General features: G+C 39.8%; 1 protein-coding gene across 1 annotated transcript; it reads right to left on the minus strand.

Annotated features, from left to right (window-relative positions):
- Positions 1 to 8,980: 8,980 nt before the first annotated feature.
- LOC124273600 lies at positions 8,981 to 11,959 on the minus strand. The gene is made up of 3 exons (XM_046708884.1): positions 11,758 to 11,959; positions 10,582 to 10,718; positions 8,981 to 10,100 (listed from the first exon to the last, which is right to left on the minus strand). The coding sequence occupies exons 2-3, from the start codon at positions 10,716 to 10,718 to the stop codon at positions 8,981 to 8,983; spliced, it is 1,257 nt and encodes a 418-aa protein (XP_046564840.1). The 5' UTR covers positions 11,758 to 11,959.
- Between the last annotated feature and the right edge of the window lie 9,006 nt (positions 11,960 to 20,965).

Raw genomic sequence — 20,965 nt, forward strand, 5'->3', positions numbered from 1 at the left:
ATCGTATAGTCCGTTTGGCTCAAACTTGGACCGATGAAAACTAATAAGCATATAATACTACATGAAACGCTGATCATAATTAAAAGATCAGATAAACTCTATGAGTTTTTTGCAGAATGTATGTCCTAAAAATAAAAAAGTTGTTTAACGAATTATCATTAAAATTTTTGACACAGTTCACTATTTGTTACGAGGGAGGAGTGCAAAGAAAGGAACAGCCAGGTGTGCGAGAAACAATGGAGACAGCACAGCACAGGTAAATGACTCAATAACTTTGTAGGCACTTGTGCTTCAAATAGTGAACTGTGTCAAATTTTAATGATGGTTTGTTAAACAACTTATTCATTTTTCGGACATAAATTCTGAAAAAAAATCGCGGAGTTGCTCTGATTCATTCGAGCGAAAGAGATATGGAATTGTTTTAAAGTCAAGTCGCGTCTTTGTTAGTTGTATAGATTTGTAAATGTCGTTTACAGTGCTAGTCCTCTGAAATACCATGCGCAGCTAAACATGGATATCCCACTCAAGTCCCAACCAAACCTGTCCGAGGTTATCAGTAAGGTGAAGGACACTGAATCAACAGACAGAAGAAACTTCAACTGGAGCATGGTGGTAAACCGAACGGCAGAAAACAAGTGTATCGCGAACTTGATTCTCGTGTGCAGAGGTGAGGTGAGGTAAGATTGGGTTTTACGTCGTGCTTGAGAATATTTCGCTCATATGACGACGTGCATACGTGTGTGTATGTGTATGTGCGGCTGCTTGTACTAGCCCAGACTTAAGATGGTTTTATAGTGCTAGCCCACTGAGATACCATGCCGCAGTGAAGCATGAATACCCCACTCAGACACATTATACTGACTCCGAGCCGACCAGTCCTTTTTGTACCCATTAATGCCGAGCGCCAGGCAGGGACCAACAAGTACCATATGTTAACGTCTTTTGGTATGACGCGGTCGGGGGGTCGAACCCGCGACCTTCAGCTCTCCGGGCGGACACTCTAACCACTACACCACGGAGGCGGTCTCGTTTGCAGAGTCTAAAGGAGGCCCTTCATCAAGGTCGAAGGACAAAGCTTCAGTATTTAGATGCCTCTGGTCATCTCTTGAAATTGTAGACTGATGATGATGATGTCATTACAATTATAATAATGATGATAATGACAGGGAAATATGAGATTTCTGGTATACAAATGTCTATATTTCATATCATGTTATCTACTATAAATAAAATATGAATACAATCAAGATTGTGCTATGTTATTGTCGTGTGCAAGTCCATTTCTAAATTAGGGGTGACCTGATTGTTCTCATTCTGCCTACGTTTTTATTATGTCTGTAGGCAGAATGAGATGTAGGCAGAATGAGAGTAAACTGCTCTCTCAAACCGGAGAGCCAGGCAGGGTAACAAAAAGTACCATGTTTTATCATCAAACACTCTGTTCCACAGGAGATATTGCGTATGTGAGATCAAACGAAATCAAGTGTCTACTGATATCAGTTATATCAACACTCGTTGATAAAAGTAAAAATATCCTGGGCAAGCCTCGGATATTTGTAAGTTTATCAACTCGTGTTGATATATTTGATATCAGTAGGCAGTCACGCACAAGGTTCCATTACACTAAATCAGAATCACTGAAGAGACAGAGACAAGTGACAGCTGTGATTGGATGAAATAGTGTGAGAGGTTTATGTTTTTAAAAGCACATCCATCCAGTAAACTGACCACAATATTAAGTATTTAGTGCTGTCATTTTTATCACCATGACTTATGTTTATTGTGTGTACAGATATTTTCCAGTAGCATTCGTAACTACTCGCCTCTTTCCGTGACCTACAAGAAGCCATCCGGCTTACCGGAATGACACGAGTAGTTACGAATGTTTCCAGTAGGTGACATTTGATGCGGAACTGGAGTTGATGTGTTCCGCTTCCTGTGCTGGGAAAATGAGCCTGACAATTTTGCCAGAAATTGTGTTTTATTGTAGTTTAAAGGCCAGACTGTATCCATGTGTACCTGGAATGGCTATTGATAGCCTGGGTAATTTAAAAAAATGTAAGGTTACTATAGAAGTCTATGGGAAAACATTTGGTGTTGTGTAACCACAAGCAGGTCCGGAGAAACATCGGGGACAACTGCACAGCAGACACGTGCCAGTTCCACCCCTACCCCTCAAACGCCCCCCATCCACCGCACCCCTATCCCCGCGTCTCGTTAGAGGTATGGCATACGTTTCAGCGCAGGTGACGTGCCCGCGTTATTGATTTGCTTACTGTGAGTCACCAATGATGAAGAGAGTGCCGCTAATCTGTGGTATCTGCAGGACGTTGTAGAGTATGCTATGGCGTAGGCACGCATTTGCCGTCCATGCAGCCGTTTCTCTATTTGATATAGACAATCCTGTTAATACCACTCAATGACGTTGGCTGAGCAGAACCTAAATTAACGTGTAGCCGTCAACTTAGCCTTGAATGCTTTGAGGTGAGTCGATAATGTATGTATTTCTGGGTTGTTATTAGCTGTCACGATATCGTATATTTATAGGGCGTGGATAAATCAAGGATGTACTTCGGGGATATCTGAGTTATTAATAGCATTGTGTTTACTCCACGTAAAATATGTTGAGACATCCTCGTGAGTAATTCTTCTTCTTCTTCTTCTTCTTCTTTTAAACGGCTCAGGTACGATCGGAGCAACAGCACGGAGAGCCGACGGTTGGTCCAGTGGTCGCTTCGTACCACGGATAATGGAGAATCTCACCCGAGTGTCTTTTGTTCTAAGATGCCTAGCGGTTAGAACAATCGAAAAAAAAATACATTATCAGACAATAAAGGTATAGATGCTTGATTGGCATTTTAGCATTCTAAATAAAAAGAAGATGTAACCCAGAAAAAATCTCTATGTTCAATCAAAGACGTATATACACAGGATTGGAAGCCTTAGGCGATGTGCGCCGCGTAAGCTGACCGTGTTCATTGATAGCGAGTGATAACGTTCACCAGCCGCGACTCGCGATTGGTTAACCTTTGACCATCTTGCGCATGCGCAATGCTTTCCGTAGTTACCAAAACATCCGGATAACGCAGCTGTCAGAAATTTTCTCGACGCGATACGTCATGTGTATGTGCATGTCACATGTTCTATACTTGCAGTGATGATTTACTCATCTATGTGATATACCAACTGCGATCGCTATATATCTACCCAAATACAAACAAACACGATGTCAGATTATCTGTATTGGGACGAATCCGATGTCGATTTATCGGCAATGTTGGGTGAATGGACAGAGTACGAATTAGACTTCAGTTCGGATTCATGGTCTGAGGACGAAGATAACACTACCGAACGACCAAAGCCCAAAACCAAGACAAAACACACTGACACACCTTCCGTAAAGAAGACATGCTACCAGTGTCCTCTGTGCCCCAAACAGTATTTGTCCGTGTCAGGGTTCAGGGGTCACGTCGTCAACAAACACAAACGATACGATGTAATAGGTGAGAGTACTAGTATAGTGAAAATTTCCATATATGTGATGGTCAGACATAAATGCAGTTTTGTTGATGCAAATAATTAAGACCACAGCATATTCAAGGAATATATTCTTTTGTTTTGAGCCCTTACCATGGTTAATTGAAAGTGTTTAGAGGTAATGCTTAATAAAAATAATAATAAGGCACCGGACCCACTCTGCTGCATTTGATGTTAATCTGTAAACCATAATAATAATAATAATAGTAATAATCACAAGTATCCTACTGTTATCTGTACATGTTTTCAATAAGCAGATGGAGAAAAGCAATATTAATATACAATTATTTTAATCCAGTCAGTCAGCACAAGGTGTCAGACACACAGAAAGCTGGTGATATTACTGCTGTACCTGTCTGTGACAAGGGTATCACCAACACATCAAGCAGCATAACAACCTTTACTGACAACTCATTTGCACAACTGCTTGAGTCTGCTGTCTCCGAAGTGTGCAACAACCCAAACCACAATTCGATGACATCAAAATCTGGAGGTATCATGGTTGAGATTGGCAAAGCAGTGATTTCTTCACCTGTCACAATGCAACATCTCGAAACATTAATCAATCCACCATTACTGGACACATTGGCCGTTTTTTGGAAAGACAAGCTCTTTCTCATCAGACAAGGAATTAATGTTTAGGAAATTCCATGCAATGAGGACAAACTTTGAATTTTGCGCCAGCTTAAGATCCGTGATCATGAGAGCTTCCAGAGAGACAGAAATGCATGTCCACCTGTTTAGTCAGTGTCTGCTGGACGACCTCCTCAGATGCGCTGTTAACAATTTTACTATAAGTCTGCAGATGGACACAGAGAAGTCTGCAGAATCATTTACACACCAAGACAACTCTGTGCTCTTCTACATATCGGGATACTTGATTTATGCTATGGAAAAAAAATCAAAAAAAGAAAGGAAATACAGCCTCTGCATTAATTATGAAAAACCTTTGTGCCTCATCCACTGAGAAGTCTCCTGATTTTGTTACGAAGATAAAAAAGTGGACTCTGAAGGTGAACCGTGGTGGACTGAAAGTCTGTGGTGATAACTTTTTCTTTCTTGTCCGAAAGATAGAGGCAATATGCAGGCAGGCATCTAATTTATATGATCACAACAATGATTCAAAGACAGCACTGAAAGAGACAATCTTGCAAGATATCACAGTTTCTTACTACTGGGACAAGCTAACTGACTCTGAGGATAAATTAAAAACATCAATCTTAGAGAACATTGTAGATCTATTCCTAAGACTCCGTGGAAGGGCCACTGCAAAACGCGTGCAAAGACAAACGCAGAAGGAAAACGCCAAACCTTTTTTCAAAGGAAAAAAATCCCAGTCTCTGAGAAAACGATTGAGACCTTACAATGATTAACCTGATAAATATGATATTTTATAATATAATCTGGGATTTGGTATTATTAGGTGAATTGCGTCCCCTGATTTTATCATTAAAAAAAATAAATGTCAGAGATGTAAATCCATTTGTTCCTACTCAACCTTGCAAGGTCAGTTCACATTATATGTGGCAATGGCAAGTATCTCAGTTCACTGTTTCCGATCATCAGTATGACAGACAGACAGACAGACAGAAAGACTGACTCATGGTTTATTTCAGTAACAGATCTCCAGCCCAAAATATAAACTTCATCACAATTATGTATACAATGTGCATTTACGTTGTTCTTGTCTTATTTACATGGTAAAAAAATTGCCATACATCTCTTATTACATCACTGTTTACTATTCCAACAAAATTAATAATGATGTGATCAATACTACAATATTTCTTCATGTACAGCGAATATGTTTTACAAATATAAAATACATTCATCATCCAATAGAAACATACCCTAGTATTCACATGATTTGCAATACCTCTCTTCAAAAATGACATTTTCACATCTACCAGTTTTCTAATCTAAATGTACAACATTTAAAATAGAATTAAAATCACTGCAATAAAATATTTTATGTTTTGACTAGAGAATACTGGGACTGAAATAAGTTATCAAACAATTTTTGCTTAAAAAATCATTAACTGTAGCTTTTTGGATAGCATAGTACCTTTATATCCAAACAAAGCCAAATCCATATTGAAATAGAACATTTTTTTTTATCTTCTCCAAGGTAGTCTTGCAAAGGTAGTCTTCCAGATTCACCTAAATTTAAAACAATATTTTTACAAGTACATTTTCCAACATTAAATGCATTTGTACAAAATTAAATGTGGACAGATTCAATGGTATTTCAGTCAGAAGAGCCTCATTTTTTATCCATAGCATGGTACAGGTCATACAATCAAATATCTTAACCATTTTTCTACACAATTGAAATTAACTAATTTCCTTTGAAAATTATTGACAGAAAATAATGCCTTATTGGCCTGGGATACTAAACATGTTTGAGCTTTGCTCCATATTACCTTTGGGGTATACACAAGACAAAAGTATTCATATAAAGATACCAAATTAATAGAGTTCCAATCATTAAACCATTTTTCACAAGACTTCAAAGTAAATTCTATAAACAACAACTTTAGTTTTCATACCATTCATACCATTTGTTTCACAAAAAAAATTCAAGCACTGTAAACTTTCTTTGTAGCTGAACACAAGTATGAGATATGGCTGAGACATCATCAGCTAAAATGAGTGAATAAATATTCATAGCTGGAATCTATAAGTAAAATGCCTCTATAATTTTTGGGATTGTTTTTACAATTTCACTAGTGGCGCGTTGTCCTGTGCTTAAAGCTCAGGTCACAAATCGGTGAAGTTAAGCAGCGTCGAGCTCGGAGAGAACTTGGATGGGTGACCGTGTTTGGCAGCTTGACTCCTGAGAGTTTCTAGGACTAGTCCTGTCCCACAACGAAGCACATGTCATACATGTGGTCTCACCTTAGGAAAGTGAGTTTGTTCAAAATTGCCTCTGTTCACCCAGCAGGAAAATGGGTACCCGGTGGAAAAAAGTCATATGACTATAACCTTCTAGCGCCTAACAGGCAGCTTGGGTTATCCGGGGTAATAATGGCCTTGATTGTTAGCGCTATGAGCTTACCTAGTGTGGAGTTTTGCGCTATATAAATGGACACATTATTATTATTATTATTAAATATTCCTCAAAACTGTCTCTATATATACAGACATTGATAATGATCTCTTTGAGCTGCAAGACCTATAATTTTGGCTGCAATTATCTGTAAACCATGGTGGATGTGCACCCACAGTATGAGTTGCCGCATCATGTAGACTCATCAATGCTAGAATACCTACAATACATCTGCCTGTACAAGGTATTTCCATAATCATTTAACCACACAAACTTACAAAATATTTCATTTCATATCCTTATGGTCATTACAGCTGTTACCATGGTTACCTGGCATATGGCTATCTACATTGTTTACAAGAAATCTCTAGTGAAAATATAATCATGTTTATGGAAAGTTACATGAAAAATCAAATGTACAAATACCAAAGTATCCTAATACATGGAAATTGATGAGGATGCCAACATATTGCACCATTATGTGTGACACATGTAAAGTGAATTCACTGGTCATTAAGTACTCTGCCATACCCTATGTACCCTATGTAATTAGCCACAGTTCAGCTAATTCATTGCCATAGTTATTATGCCGTTCATGTTCCTAGGACTGTCAAACACAGTGGGGTAGTACTCTGCACACTACACATATTCAACAATGTCATCAGAAATGTACTTTAGAAAGTCCTTCATACTGGCATTCAGATCACCACGTAGGAAGACATGTTCCTCTGCATAGTCTGATTTCACTCTGTTACTGTAATAGTCCAGTGTTGAGATACCATCGTTGTCACAGCCTTCACAGATTGGTGAATTCTCTGGAGATATGTAGGGGAATAGTAGAATTATGTATCTGTCACACTTAAAACATACTGTCTCGCCTTGAAGCTGAGCCTTTCAAAGTTTTCATTCATGATATGAAATAGGATGTCACTTGACTATCTCATCCTCTTTGCTAGTGGCGTATTGTCCACAGCAAGTGATCCCTGTTGTCTTTTCTTGGAAACATTTCCCCGAATAGGAGCAAGTGCTTGAGATCCAATTACTCTGAGTTCAGAAAGAGTGTTCCGGACATCAAAAACTGTTGGATTGTCGTTCGATCCACCTTTATGTCTATAATGAGCGAAATGTTCTTCAAGGGGATCTTGATTAAATCTGTGGGTCAAAACAAAACTTGCTCCTTCATGCAAAAGAAACTTAGTGCATTCTACAATGGAGTTCACACTGATATGGAGACCATTCAATGTCTGTTGACTCAGCTTCATATTTGTTCGCTGACGTAGAGTATATTGTCCTGCCCTGTTCATTACTGCCACTTCCCAGTCATTGAAATATTGTAGAAACTCATCAGTCAGATAGTGAAATCTCGAGTCATCTTGTGTCCTATATGGTTCTAGGTCTGGGTTCCTCTTGCGTTTTGCCTCCTCTAAATGTCTAGTGTTAAGACAGTCGAAGAAACGATTCATATGGCGAATAAATTTCACAGTTTCTGTCACATGGTCCCCATAAAGTTCTTCCAAAGCATCTGCAACTGTTTTGCTGAGTACTTGTGCAGCTAGGTTTACTTTCATCTTTGCAAATGATGATAAATGTACATGATGTCTGGTTAATTTGGGACATAGGGTAAATAATGGTGTTTCAACATGGTCTTCATACAAACGAATAATATGAGTCCATGAAATGCATTTCCCACTTTTCCAAAGATTTCGTGCCAAATTATGTGCTCCAGAATTTGAGAAACAGTTTCTTGTTGTTTTCAATAAGTGTGGGACATCAGATATGAAATACAGTTTCCTGGTGGGAAACGAATATGGGTTTAAAGTCCAAAAAGTATTCTGCAAATTTTCATCACGATGTAGTTTGAAGAATTTCCTGTTAGGTGTTGCCCCATCACATGTAATAAACAATGGCTTCAACCCGCATTCAATTGTTAGTATTCTCACAGTTTCCCATATTGGAGGGTATAAAGTCGCTGAAGTTATTCCATCAGTAGCCAGACAGAAAAATGGATACTTCAAAGATGTAGTGATGCCTCTCACCATAACAACCAGAATGGATTTTGCAAGTTTGGGATCACTGTCAATAAGCAGATTTTCCATATTACTGATGTCATTCCCGGTTTTGTCCAGCTCTACATATCCGACTAACTCGCCGCTTTTCTTGTCATAAACCAGTCCTTCTGATACTTTAATTTCATCTTGGAGGATCCCAACATAGGATTTCCATTCTTCCTTGTACATTCCACATTTTTCAGCCTGTTCAATCAGATGTTCAGTAAATCTTTCATGAAAGCCACATGTACTCGGCAAGACATGTGAATAGTCAAATAAGGTACGGGTACTTGGAAGAGCAATAAATCCAGAATCTCTGGCCACATTGTAAGCTTTCTGACTTTTGCTACGTAAATACAAACACCACTTTACCATCATAGGGTGCCACCTCATTGCGGATTTGTTTTTTGAGTTTTGCATACTTTAGCTGCTGGTCCCAGAAGAGCCTTTGAGTGGAAGTTTCGTCTGGATAACTTCTCAAGACATCACTTGTGTATTGTTCCACAAGTTGTAAGAGTTCTTCGTTTTCACTGTAGCTCAACACATGTCCTTTTGTTTTGATGACATCAAGCACCCGTCTTTTAAGTCGGTCAAGTTCTGCTTGAATTGATCTCTTCTCATGTTTTAGCATATTAATTTTTTTAACCAGATGAATTCTGTTCATAGTACTGTGGGGTGTTTTCTTCAGAGAAAATGTTGACACAGTGTGGGCCTTTTGACGTGAATCCTTCTTCCGCAGAGTATTTCTGTACAGATCACAGTGTTTGCACCTCCTCTTTGATTGAACCAGTAGACAGCAATTAGTTGAACGTATTGTTGACTCGTATGGAATGTCACCTCTGATAGCATGGATATCTTCCCGGTAGGCAACAGCAGAGACACAACCTGAACTCTTGTAAATTCCAACACCTGAGGGCACCATGGATACATACTGAGCCTCAAAGTTTCCCATGCAAATGTCCCATCGCTCCAGTTTGGACTGTAACTTCTGGATGTCTTTCACAGAATGATATATATGTGGAAGACCAGTCCAAAAATCATGATTAGTATGTACTTCCTTGCCATGGACAAATAAAGTTGGTTTCAATGACTGATTGATGATCAAATTCAGTCTCATGGCCTGGCTAGGTTCATGATCATATGTTTGAACAAATCTCAAACCATGTTTATTGGCACCAGAAAACAGTAAGTGTCCAAAGGCTGATAGGTCTTGCTTAACTTCATCCATAAGGGAAAGATATCTTGCATATGTCCTCTCAGTCAACAGTCTGCAAACAACCACATCCAGTTCATCTTCAGCATTATACTGGAATACTTTGTGGAGAACAACATAAAACGCATTGGCAGAACAGTTGTCAGAATCTGTCACTTCACTGTAAAGGGGTGTGGAAGGTGATGGATTGCTGTCTTTTAGATAGAAATTATCCCATGCAGTTTCCCATCCGGCACTCTCACTGCAGTCTTTTCTGAAAAGTGCAATAAATTACAATGACATCACATACAAATAATATTTGTTTTACAAATATTATGTAAATAAGAATATATGTCAATGAATAGAAATGGATATATTATCACTCATTGAAACACTTCAGGGAGAAAACAACATCAGCTTATATGGATGGAGATGACTTTACAACACCATGACAGAACTGTTTGTTACATGTCATTGTGATCTAGCAAGTAGCTGTCTCATATTGACACATGGTAAACATATGGAGAGGCGAGGGTGGGAGAGATGGCAGAAAGGGGATGGAGTTGTTTGAGTGGAGATTGAATGGTGGTATTCATTTGCCCATATAGTTGGCATATTAAAGTTTGTCTAAAGTCTGGTGTAAAAGTGTGGAAATATTTATAAGTATTTTTTGTATAAAACAGTACTGTGTATTCAAGAAATATTTTAAAAGAACAAGAAAATATAACAAATCTCAAATGTTTGTGGCTACTCACATAGGAAATGAGTAGGAGTGGTCTGCAGCAACATGTTCAACTTGCTTCTCTTCATCATAATGTTCATAACTGTGCCGCCTTTTCTTTCTACGGCCTATTGCCTTTCTCTTGGACACAGGCCGAGGAGTTTGAGGCATCTAAGATACAACAGACATAATGAACAATGATAAACACAAAAATATATTACTTACAAACACCTGCATGAGCTCTTATGAGCTCAATACATAGCACAGAGTATATGGCAATATACACCAAAAAGTAAGATAAATTATTGATACAGAGACTTTGAAATTATATCATTCAGAAAATTCATTGTGGTTTAATGCATTTAATATAAATAGACCATATCAATATACATTTTTATCATATATGACATGCATTATCTTGAAAACATGTGGAAATAAAGATTCCTACCAACTCGACAAGTAGTATGCTATAGACCATGACAGACCAAAACAAATATTGCAATATACATATTTGTAATATATGTTTTCTAAAAATCTTCATTACTTTGGGTTAAATAGACATGTATTCTATCATTTTATAAAAATAAGACATTCAAATATTTCCGATAAAAAAATTACGAAAATATCAGGACTACTGATGGTGATACATCATGTACATACGTAAATAGTGATCAGATAAAATTTAACATTTTTAATTGCATGTTTTGAGGGCGAAATTGACGTGAAACTAATAAAACTCTTCATGAATACAACGAACATAAATTGAAATTTTAAAATTCATTTTGTCTGGAAAATATGGTTCAGTGCATGATTTGGAAATTGTGACAAAAAATCACAATGAATATGGACGATGCCACTGAATATTTCTATTTGACACAAATGTCATGACAATCGCGAGTGAAAATCTATAAATACAAAATATATTTAACCATATACAACTTCGTAAGTACATAGAGAATAAATGGTTCCATTATCTGACCAAAGTAACTAAGGACTTCCTGCATCCCCTGCAACGTAAATTGACGCACGAATAGGACATAATGTACAATTTTGCAAACTGAGCGTGTCAACCATATTGGTTTCAAAGTCAGCGCCACAAGTGACGACTGGCCAGCAGTTCAAAAGGATTCTTTGCCAAAAATAATAGTTAATCCTTTGAAAACAGATGCCGGTGGCTTTCGTTTATGTTCTAAGTAATGATAATTCTTACCTTTGATTCATGAAATGCTATTTAAATGCCGCATTTATCTGACATAATCCCACATATGACGCTATCCTTTCCGGTGTCCAGCGTTAGCGAATTACCCACGATGCACAGCGCGCAGCCACCCCTGTTGTGGCAAATGAGCGCGACCCACATCAGAGCGAGACTGTCAGTGGAGGCTTCCAATCCTGTGTATATACGTCTTTGGTTCAATAAAGGTATAGTTTTTTGATGACGTAACAATTGAATGACGTTATCCCGTCACTGCGCCATTCTAGTGTGCCCCCTCGTAATCGAACCATTTTACATTACGTCACAATGTCAGCGACGTCACGATGCATGTCAGTTGTCATCGCCTCGTACGACATCCTACAGTAAACTACACCGTTGCATCCAGTTTCTTGGTTTGCTGTTGCTTCACGCAGCTAACATCACTGGTGGAAACATTACGTTTATGTTTTACGACGGTTAAAATGTGTCATTTCGACTCACAAGTTTTCAGCGACACGGTAACGTTCGTAATGTTTACATTCCCACAATGCAATTGTGGAATGTCGCTTGACTATCAACTTCCTCTGGATGTACTGATCTAAACTTACGCAACGTGCATATTGCCCCATATGGTTTACGTTAATGACAGATGTAATTAAAATAATTCAGAGAAGATATTTAATCCGAACGTAAACCGTCATCAAACTGATATCATTTGTTTTTTTCTGGTAACGTTCGTCTTAATGTAGGGGGCAGACACATCAATAGAACAGCGCACCAGTTAGCCCTGTGCGAGGATTTTTAATTTAGGTCACCGACACCGTCGTTGTTTTCTGCCTTAAATTAATCGTAATTATCTTTAGAAAGTATTAAATTTGGCATCTTAGAAAAGAAATACACTTCGCCCTACCACCATGTATAGTGTAATAAAACACACTTTCGCCCAGAACTATTATAACGTTAAAGCACTCGGACGCAAGCGTCCTCGTGCTTTAACTATAATAGTTCAGGGCAAAAGTGTGTTTTATTACACTATACATGGTGGTAGAGCGAAGTGTATTTCTTAAATATCAAATATATCAACACGAGTTGATAAAGTTACAAATATCCGAGGCTTGCCGAGGATATTTTTACTTTTATCAACGTGTGGTTCATATATATAAGATATCAGAAGACACGAGGGTGAGATTCTATTTATCATAAAAAAATCACTTTTCAATGAAACATGTGCATCTCTGAACACGGTACTGCCATCAGACTTGCAGTGCAGCTATGTCGTAGCATTGTGACGTCATCAAGTTCATGACGTCAAAGCATAGTCAGGGCATTGTACAGAATCTACTGTCAAAACGATATCTCCTATATCCAACCAGAAACCAGGGGCCGTATTTATAAAAATTCTTAGAATTGGTAAGAATTCTTAAATCAATAAAATTCTTAGAATTCCACCCTCCTCAATTACTTTTAAATGTCACAGCACAATTTAAATAAATTAAAAAATGTGTGTTTGGGTGTGTGTGTGGGTGTGTCTGAAGAGGACTCCCTTTCTGCAGCTCAGGTGGCAGCCATTTCGATGTCACGTGTGTCAGCTTTGTGTCGGTGAAAAGGCCGAATTGGTGCAGATTTTACCACTTTGCTGAAAAACATCAAAGCCCCGTTAATCCGGCCGTGGGTGTCCCAAAGAAATTGGTGGGACTATCAGTTAAGGAATCACTGTTTGAGAGTCCTTTGTTTGCATGTAGAAAATTAAGAATTCAAATATAATCTTTCACAAGAGGTTGGTGGATAGCCTAGTGGTTAAAGCGTTCGCTCGTCACGCCGAAGACCCGGGTTCGATTCCCCACATGGGTACAATGTGTGAATCCCATTTCTGGTGTCCAGAAACCATACTCACTCACTCTTCCACAAACAATTTCTTTCCGGAATATCAAGGTCTCAGGTTTCACTTAAGTTTATAATTCAGCATTTATGACAAATCTCACTGGCTTGTCTTTGATATAAACTTATCACAAAAATCAATACGTTGATCAGTACGTTTCAAATGCTGAGACCAACCGTTAACATATTCTAATTCCGCCCTTCCAAAAAACATTCACTCACTCACTCACTCACTCACCTAAATCATCACCCCGTATTTGATATCGCACCCTAAGTTGGGTGTTTGTAGGGGCGTATCAAGTTGTCATGGTTTTCGCTTCGGTGTTAAAAAAGAGGCATTCCTCTGTATATGATGGGAAAATAATCCGCTATATTACTTGAAAACAGGATCTGTAAATGCTGCATTAGCAAATCATCACATTCAAAGATGAAGCCAAAACGCCGAGTGGAATATTTGGCTTGGCTGTCTCCGGAGCGTGTTAATTTCTGGGCAACAGCAGCCGGCCCGTCATCTCAGGGATGTTATCGACATGTAATCTATTTCATGCCAGCAGATCCCCGCAAACCCCATTTAGCAGCTGGCATGGGCAGGGCGGATGACCGATGGCTATGACGGCCGTACTGGGACTGACCTGACCATGTACGGGCCTGCGTGAGCTGGGACTGGTGGAGACGTTGATAGATAGATGGGAGTTGCAACTGACAAACGCTGTTGAAGACGTGTGACTGTATTCTCGTTCTCAGGATTGAGAGTCATACTAGTGGTAATCCATGAAGTGAAGTAGAAACATTTATGTATAGTATTATAAATGATGAAATATACACACACGCATACTCTCTCTCTCTCACACACACACACACACACACTCTCTCTCTCTCTCTCACACACACACTCTCTCTCTCCCTCTCACACACACACTCTCTCTGTCACACACACTCTCTCACTGTTACTAGTATTTCTCTCAACCTCACTTTCATATATACACACGCATAGTCTCTCTCTCTCTCTCCCTCCCTCTCTCTCTACTATCATTCTCTCTCTCTCTCTCACACTCTCTCTCACACTCTCTCTCTCTCTTCTATCTCTCTCACTCTCTCACACACTTCTATCTATCGCTCTCTCACTCTCTTCTATCTCTCTCACACTCCCTCTCACTCTCTCTCTTCCATCTCACTCTCTCTCACACACACACACACTGTCTCACACGCTCTCTCTGACACACTCTCTCTTCTATCTCTCTCAACCTCACTTTCATATACACACGCATAGTCTCTCTCTCTCTCCCTCCCTTTCACTCTGTCTCTCTCACACACACTCTCTCTCACACGCACTCTCTCTCTCTATCACATTCTATGACTCTCTCTTTCTCTCTCATATCATCACAAATATGCTGAGAGAAACATATTACCTACCTATACAAAGCTGGTGATGAAAGCTGGAATATATTAAAGGAACACTTGCATTTTCCTGTGATCCTTCATTTGTTTCTCTCAGTATATGTCTCAGATACCATATATAAATTGCATTCATAAAAAATATCGACATATTTGTATCCTACAAACGTACACGATATAGTCAAAAACATTCACACAACGAAGGAATGGAAACACAAACAGACTTTCCATTTATGAAACGAGTTTGTTTATAATCACACTTATCCTTTGGAACCTGTAATAAACATTTGCGACTTATATAATATTGCCGAGGTATGCGCTCAAAGTGCACACACAAATAACACATTATGCTATAAATAACCGATTTACCGAAACAATATAATATTAATCCTGACACCTTTTGGCTTTAGTTTGTTGGTTTAAAAATGACTATCATTTAAAGTACGGTTACACTAACCTCTACCTACCTACCTACACGAATGTAGGAAAAAAGTCATAAGGAAAAAGTGTCATGAAAAGCATCAAAGATTTGGGTAGGAAAATAAGTCATACTAACAATATGTTCATTTCTCCTGTTTTGATAAGATCCAATTGCTGACAGCATCACACTGAAAGGAATAATTAACTTGAAAGTGGAATATTTTTTTGCAAATAACTGGAGAACATGATGTTTTTATTACTATTGTTGAAGATCATCCTTAAAAAAGATATAATAATATATGCATAACAGTAAATAGTCAAATTATTTCAAATGAGTAATATCTGCGGTTCGATATTTAATATAAAGAGTGTATGTCTGTCTGTCTGGCGGGCTGGCTGGCTGCCTGTATTCCAAGAGCACATTCACAGGGGCGGTGGGATAGCCCAGTGGTGTTGGCTCCTCACGTCAACGGGCCGCGTTCGATTCCCCACATGGGTACAATGTGTGACACCATTTTTGGTGTCCCCTGTCGTTATATTACTGGAATATTGTTAAAAGCGGCATAAAACTATACTCACTCACTCTCCTGTCACATGTGTACGGATGCTTGTATAAATCAAGCGGTTATCTCCCCTGACGTGCCTCGACACGATCACCTGACTTCAGCCTTGGCAACACCCAATAAGTAACCCGTGTCGTGCTGTAGGCGGCCTGTCGTGCCCACGGTCTGATTCATTACAGAATGACGAGGGGAGTAATAGTTTCCCTAAGGAGCCCTCACCGTAAATATACCTTCACACGTGAAGCCTGCATATGTTACATCATAACAGAATGTGTCGATGGTTTCATAATTTCGTGTCATCTTAATCAAAAACATGAGTCTTGATTAAAGAGTGATAGCAGTTGTCATGACAACAGAAGGTGTGCATCACACAGAGACCTGTATTACCAAATTAAGACAAATGATTAAAGATTGGGAACAATCAGATGTCCATTCAGGCGCGTAGCAAGCCAATTTTTTAGTGTAAGCCCGATAGGTTACCAAGCTTTATATTTAGATAGTATTGATGGCTTGCCAAACCAATTTTTAGCAACAATCATTTTTCTTAATGGAAGCTACGCCCCTGCCATTCTTGCACACGTGCATATGCGTGTGTGCGTGTGTGTTGAGTGTGTTGAGTGTGTGTGTGTGTGTTGTGTTTTGTGTGTGTTTTTTGTTGTTGTTGTTGTTGTTTGTGTGTGTGTGTGTGTGTGTGTGTGTGTGTGTGTGTTTGTTTGTGTGTGTGTGTGTGTGTGCTTTGCCAGCAGGTCTAGCCCACTAATAAGCTACATGGAAACCACACTAAGACAAGGTACTTCGACCGCCTCCAAAATCATCGGTTTTTTCCATAACAGCGAGCAGCAGAGCGCATCTATTATGTCTTTGGTATGACGCGACCAAGGTTTGAACCACCGACCTTCCGCTCTCCGTGCTGATGCTTTATCCATAAGGCCAAGAAGCTGATATTTTATCTGTGGAACGAATCAAGGTATAGTTAAATCTATGGCGCAATTAATACGGAATGTGTAGTCTTAGATTTCGAAACACTGTGTTGCTTGTATGTTGTTTAACTCCGCGTCTAGCAATACATTTGTATTCCAGCTATATAGCCCCGGTCTGTAAATAATCTGGACCAGACAATCCGGTGATCAACAGCATGAGCATCGATCTACACAAGTGGATAGCATGTATCAACGAAACAGCCAGCCTGGCCACCCAATCCTGTTAGTCGCCTTCTACGACAAGCATTGTTGCTGAAGATCAATTCTAACCTGGATCTTCACGGGGATCGAAACACCGAATGACATAGGCCCCAAATGAACCTGTGTTAATCAATATTACGAGTCAAACTGGCCAATGTAAGCACTTGTAAGTCCATCTAGGACATACTGCTGTTTCACATACCCACGGAGCCCCTACTGTAATAAGCAATTCCATGACAACTTATAGTATGGATTTACAAGTTCTATAGTATTTACAACACGACGTTTCTGTGCTACGTCTTGCCCCTTCATCACGTAATTGACAGAATATGAGTGAGATGGAATATCACTTAATCCGCCTGATCTCTGTACATTTGTCTCCTGTGCGTACTGTATATGTTGCTTGTGATCATATTCTGTCATTCACTCAATGAAGGGTCAACAAGTAGCCCAGAAACGTCGTGTTGTAAATATTACAGAACTTGCAAATCCATACCATAAGTTGTTATGTTACCTTTCAACTTCTAAATGCCCATCAAGCATCTCAATTAGTTTCATGTATCGATTCATTCAGGACTAAAACCAATAAAACATAATTATCTAGTCATCTAAAATATGTATGAATTCTGATATGCGTCAGGATAAATCAGCAAACGATCGTTGACCTGTTTAGAATCAATAATACATTGTAATGATGTAGCATGTCTGTTGATGCTACATGCGTTACCTTGGTTGCCTACAACCATCTTTGAACAGAAAACGTACAACGGAACATTCCCAGGAAACAACCACGTGTCCATCTGCCCCAGTGTTGTACCAATAAACACGACTGTTGGGTTTTCCTGCCCCTGGCAGCCATTTTGTCAAATACCCCAAGTTGCATTTTTATGCGTAGGCTAATATTTCGTTCACATTATATTTCGGGCACTGCCATAGGTTATTCTTGCTTGACATTGATTAACTCAGGTCGAATCTTGTCAACCCTTGCTGCCAGAAATGCGTGACCTCGGTTGACTCGGGCTGCAGGGATTTCAATAATCGAACGCAGGTAATGTGATGGGTTGTCTGGACGACCCCTCTCTGGCCTCAAGAGTCTGTCTGGGAGGACCGCATAATGGTTGTCTGCAAACAATGGATCTCAGTTTATCACATTTAATAATCTTCAGATAGAGTGACGCCGGCGATTTGGCCAGACACCAGGTCACGGGGTTTCCACTGGTAACCGAAAGACGTTGATGAATTGTTCCGGAAGTGGCGAGACTTTCCCTTCGTGACTCCTCGTATATTTCCGTGACGATTCGTGTCACGTGTCATAACTCTTTCTTTCTCTCTTACTCTCTTTTTTTTATGTTTAACGTCGAACTCAATTTTTCAGCTATGTCACAGTGGTCTGTACATTATCGAGTTTGGGTCGGGTCAGACAATCCAGTGATTGACACCATGAGCATACGCATTTGGTATACAGTAACATGTATCAACAAAGTTACCATCCACCCGATCCCGTTAGTGGTCAGAAGATTGATTTTTATCAATATTCCAGTAATATCACGGCGGGGGAGACCAGAAATGGGTTTCAGACATTGTACCCATGAGGGAAATCGAACCCGGGTCTTCGGCTTGACGAGCGAACGCTTTAACCATTATGCTACCCCACCGCCCCTTGCGATACGGTTTAAACATTGAACCACGTCACAGCGCCTGACTATCCCATCTAGCGATCGGTACTGGTTGCTTGGGAGATAGTCAAAAACCATAATTACCAAGTGAAGGCAAAATAACTTGGTCTGGATGTGATGTTGGCGGACTTGGTCATGGTATGATGTTGGCGGACTTGGTCAGGATGTGACATTGGCGGACTTGGTCAGGATGTGATATTGGCGGACTTGGTCAGGATGTGATGTTGGCGGACTTGGTCAGGATGTGACATTGGCGGACTTGGTCAGGATGTGATATTGGCGGACTTGGTCAGGATGTGATGTTGGCGGACTTGGTCAGGATGTGACATTGGCGGACTTGGTCAGGATGTGATGTTGGCGGACTTGGTCAGGATATCATGTTGGCGGACTTGGTCAGGATATCATGTTGGCGGACTTGGTCAGGATATCATGTTGGCGGACTTGGTCAGGATATCATGTTGGCGGGCTTGGTCAGGATGTCATGTTGGCGGGCTTGGTCAGGATGTCATGTTGGAGGGCTTGGTCAGGATGTCATGTTGGCGGGCTTGGTCAGGTTGTCATGTTGGCGGGCTTGGTCAGGTTGTCATGTTGGCGGGCTTGGTCAGGATATCATGTTGGCGGACTTGGTCATGGTATGATGTTGTCGAACTTGGGTAAGGATGTCATGATGGCGAAAGACGGTCGGGGTGCTGTTGTCGGATGGGACCAGGGCGCCGATGTACTATGATGCCATATTTTCTTCTGGACAAACTGTAGCATTATAACCAGGGTGTACTGTAGTTTCTCTTGGAGGACGCAGTTGATGATGGGGCGCGGTATAGAATGCCGATGATGACGTTACAGCCGTCGGCCCTGACGCTGTTGACGTCAGAACATCCACAATCCTCGTGAATATTTATTCTGAACACCGTTTTAACAACAAACACTGACCCATCAACACGCCATACAGTTCGACCATCGTGACGATTCATACGCTCCGGAGCTGGAGATGTGTGATCATCCTGAGTTTAAGACCCTAGTTGTAAACTTCCGCTCCTCCGCTGCTTGATACCCGTGGGGAGACAAGAATCCGAAGTAGGGCTTGGTTTCAATGAGACACTAAGACGATTCAGGGGTTGGTTGAAGAGCATTAGACTGTTATGTGGTGACGTAATGGTTTATACTCTAAAAACACTTCGCAAACATTTTAAACTGATATTCGGTAAAACAATATTATTTATTTCTTTATTCCATTCACGCGTTCCAAACCTGAATCTGTTTCCCAACCATTATGTATTGTTTCGAACAAATATTTTATCCTAAAATTTCGCTTTTGGCTCTAGTCGTAAATGGATATATTCCTACAAGAACATCAAGAATATTGCGGTCTCAACAGGGATGGGGGACGGTGGGGTGGCCCTGTGGTTAAAGCGTTAGCTCGTCATGCCGAAGACCCAGGTTCGATTCCCCGCATGGGTACAATGTGTGAAACCTATTTCTGATGTCACCCGTAGTGATATTGCTTTAATATTGCTAAAATAGGTGTAAAACTAAGCTCATTCGCTCATTAACAGGGATCGCCGTCAAATCCTCTAACGGAGGTCTTACGTAAATTTTCTGGTATCAACCTCAGTGATATTGCTGGTATGTTGGTGAAAGCGGCGTAATTCACTAACTCAATTAAGGTAAAGAAATAGCAACAATATAAAATCAGTAAAAGCATAACATTTATAGATAAATAAGTATCTCTACATTAAAATACAAAAGGAAAATAGTCTATTTTTTCAATCTTTGAAAGCAATAAATGTTTTCAATTCAGATCAAAATATTTTCCACATCTCCGTCTTGAAGAATGAAAACTAAATGATATGGTGTATGCGAAACATAATGTCTGGAAACGTTTAATTTAAAAGCGCTGACAGTTTCGGTTGTTTTGTTACCGCTTCAACGCGGTATAATTTAAGGGTAATGTGAGACATTTATTACAATCAGCAATAATGAAATGGATAAGGATCCTGTCTGCCATGGTAGCTGTTTCTAAATTACCCTTTTTCAGATGTATTGCCATGGCACTCGCCCTTAATTTAATTTTCTCTTTGCGGAGTAACAAGGAAAGTTTTCTTAACAGTAT

Source organism: Haliotis rubra, unplaced genomic scaffold (assembly GCF_003918875.1).
Source record: "Haliotis rubra isolate DU_JTF1 unplaced genomic scaffold, ASM391887v1 Scf182, whole genome shotgun sequence".
NCBI lineage: Eukaryota > Metazoa > Mollusca > Gastropoda > Lepetellida > Haliotidae > Haliotis > Haliotis rubra.